The 3,265-nt window shown below is 42.1% G+C and overlaps 1 protein-coding gene across 1 annotated transcript; it reads left to right on the top strand.

Moving 5' to 3' along the window:
• The first annotated feature begins 203 nt into the window (after positions 1-203).
• On the top strand, positions 204-2,861 carry LOC109866848 (iroquois-class homeodomain protein IRX-5). The gene is made up of 3 exons (XM_020455716.2): positions 204-763; positions 1,225-1,630; positions 1,862-2,861. The coding sequence occupies exons 1-3, from the start codon at positions 524-526 to the stop codon at positions 2,557-2,559; spliced, it is 1,344 nt and encodes a 447-aa protein (XP_020311305.1). The 5' UTR covers positions 204-523; the 3' UTR covers positions 2,560-2,861.
• The last annotated feature ends 404 nt before the right edge of the window (positions 2,862-3,265 follow it).

Here is a 3,265-nt window from a genome sequence, read left to right as displayed (position 1 = left end):
GTGTGTGTGTGTGTGTGTGTGTGTGTGTGTGTGTGTGTGTGTGTGTGTGTGTGTGTGTGTGTGTGTGTGTGTGTGTGTGTGTGTGTGTGTGTGTGTGTGTGTGTGTGTGTGTGTGTGTGTGTGTGTGTGTGTACGCGCGCGCATTCACGGGGGTGGAGCTGACAATTATAGAATGAGGTTGCCTTTTTCCTCTGCTGACTCCCACTTGCAGGAGGAGCACTTGCCTCAGAATACTCAATTACCAGAGCCTGGCAGGTAGTGAGCATCGACAAAGTGTTCCGCTGGAAGGCTGCATGCAGACTACTTTTCCAGGCAACTTGCTGCAGCAAACAACAACAAACCAACCGACGCAACAGTTCGTAATGTTATTGAATGGAATACGTATTTCACAAATGCGAACATTGAGGGAAAGGGCCTGTTTTCAGATGTGTTTCCATGCGCTAGTCTTGTGAGTGAACAACTAACTAGGTGAAAGCTCAAAAGTGGCCCTAAGTGGCTGACTTTAGGAGGTCACTCAGTCATCATGGCGTATCCTCAAGGCTTTCTCTTCCAACCGTCGGTTTCTCTGGCTCTCCATTCCTGTCCCCCGTTCAGTTCCAGTGTGATTTTAGGAAGACCGAGGACAGATGAAATGGGCCGGCCGTCTACAGGCTCAGCCTTCGCGCCGTACGCGGGATCACCGGCGTTCAATGGCACGTCGCCAGGCTTCAACTCTTACCTTCAGTACAGCGGAGAGCAGAGGGCGGCAATGAACTCGTTTGTGGTGAGTGAATACTGTACAGTTTAATAATTAATTAGGCACTTTGTAAAAACAAAAATGCCGTTCGTTTCCTTGAAAAGGCCTATTTGTATCCAGATTTTGGAACGAGTAGGCTGAAGTGTAGCCTTCTGATGCAAGGAGTAGACTATAATGTTTAATACATATTTATAAAAGCTTCCTAATAAAAGCTTTAAGTAATTTATAATAAGTCACAATTATTTGCTAAACTTTGCAAATAAAAATAGTGTCCAATATTTAATCTGTCATAAATTGTGAAAAACTGCCTAAATGTAAAGGCCTACAATATGCATCCATTTGTATCTGTAAATGTATCTCTAAATCAAAATAATTCCATTGGAAATGTAAGATCTGGAAATTACGAATATCTTATTTTAGGCTTGCCAGTCTTGTGCAGTCAATCTTGAAATAGATGATTATACATTGTCTGTCTATTGACTTTCTAGGGTTCCGCGTATGATCCTTCAGCCGGCATCACTGGCTCTTTAGAATATCACCCGTTTGGTGGTGCATTGGGCCCCTATCCATATGGCGACCCTGCATACAGGAAAAATGCTACACGGGATGCGACTTCCACTCTCAAAGCGTGGCTCAATGAACATCGCAAAAACCCTTACCCCACCAAGGGCGAGAAGATCATGCTGGCAATCATCACCAAGATGACCCTTACCCAAGTGTCCACCTGGTTCGCTAACGCCAGAAGACGTTTGAAGAAAGAGAACAAAATGACGTGGAACCCGAGGAATAGAAGTGAGGATGAGGAAGAGGATGACAACATTGACCTGGAAAAGAATGACGACGACGACGAGCCACTCAAGCCCACAGCAGAAATTGGGTTGAAAAATGAAGGAGGTTAGTTTAATATTTTTTTTCAATAACGTTTATAAGTTGCAATAGGCCTAAAATGTATTTTATTTCAGGCATTTAATTGTTTTCAAAACTTGTAAAAACAAAAATGTTGTCCTATTTCCATGTAATTCATTGCATAGGCTTACGACATGCTGTTGCTTTCGTTAGACCTTGAAATGGTGATTACGGTAATCCTTTGAACGATTTGGTCTAATTTATTCTATCTTCTTGCAGATGGACATCATCCACATCCAGTGGGAATCTCCCGTGAGAAAGAGGACAATAGCAGCAATGATATGGAACCTGTCTTAACTGATCCGGATTTAAAGGACCACGGGGACAGGAGAGTGCCCGAGATGCTGGGACCCACTACCACAGCATCTCCTCAAAACGTGCACATTGGAGCGGAGAGGGATTCAGACTCGGCGGACACGACAAGTCCACCTGCACCGAGGCGTAATGACACAGGCAACTCCAGCAATGCCACGTCAGTGATTGACTCGCCCCTTCCAGCCCCAAAACCGAAACTGTGGTCGCTGGCGGAGATTGCAACTTCTTCGGACAAATGTAAAGGATGTAGCGATGGTGCCCAGAACGTGTCCCGACAATTGCGCACAGAGATTCCGGCCAGTGTGTCATCTCCACCGCGAGCCGCTCCTCAGAATCATTTCCCTCACAGCGCAGCCCTTTCAAGACATGTCTATTATACATCTCCCTTTTTCCAGGGTTACTCAAACTATCATGGCGCTTTTGGACAGCTGCACAGCCCCGGATCCAACGTGGGGTCAGCGACACATTTAAATGGATTACATCAAACTATGTTACACAGAGCCGAGGCACTGGCAAGAGATAGCAAAGCCAGGAGCCAAACACAGATAGATCTTTGTAAAGACTTGAGATATGAACTTAAGAAAGGTATGACACATGTTTAGTAGCCTGTGTGTTATTTGGTAAGCTATAGGCTCTATATAAACATTTATTTATTATCGAACTGGGAAAATAAAGGATATTTTCAGTGTGGAAAAGGAAACATTGAAAATGAGTATTCTTGTGAGTCCCTAAAAAGGCAACAAACGATTATTTAGGAATATGAATATTGAATTATTACATTTTGCATTTTTTAAAGGATAATGTTTAATATCTGAAGAAAGTAATGTGCATTCCTTTGTCAAAACGCGTGGTGAATATTTAATCATTAAAGAAGAGTTTTATTGAAGTCTTTCTGAGAAGAAAAGCGTGTTACTCTGTCATTTATATTTAACTTTGGTCGTTCATTATGCAAACAATATCTTATTTTTTATCAAGTTAATTTCATATAGCATGGCTGCAATGTTTGACATCTGTGCCTTGTGAAATAACCACAGCCATGTTATGCACACAACAGTTGCCAATGCGGCAAAAGTATTGGATTAAAAATCAATGCATTATTGTATTAACTGCATTATCACAGAACCATTCCAATAAGTAATATATATGTATTTCAATAAGGATAAATCATTCTCAAAATTCCCCCTGCATGTAGCCAGGCTAGATTTTAGTAGCAATTACATGAAGCAACTGCGGGAAATGTAGGCCTAATCCCCATATATCTGTTTATTTTATTTTATTTATTTTAAAGTTGAGCAGGGAGGAAATTAA

This window comes from Oncorhynchus kisutch, linkage group LG22 (assembly GCF_002021735.2).
Source record: "Oncorhynchus kisutch isolate 150728-3 linkage group LG22, Okis_V2, whole genome shotgun sequence".
Lineage (NCBI taxonomy): Eukaryota > Metazoa > Chordata > Actinopteri > Salmoniformes > Salmonidae > Oncorhynchus > Oncorhynchus kisutch.
The sequence above is the reverse complement of the archived record's forward strand: the minus strand, read 5'-3'. Positions and strand labels throughout refer to the sequence as shown.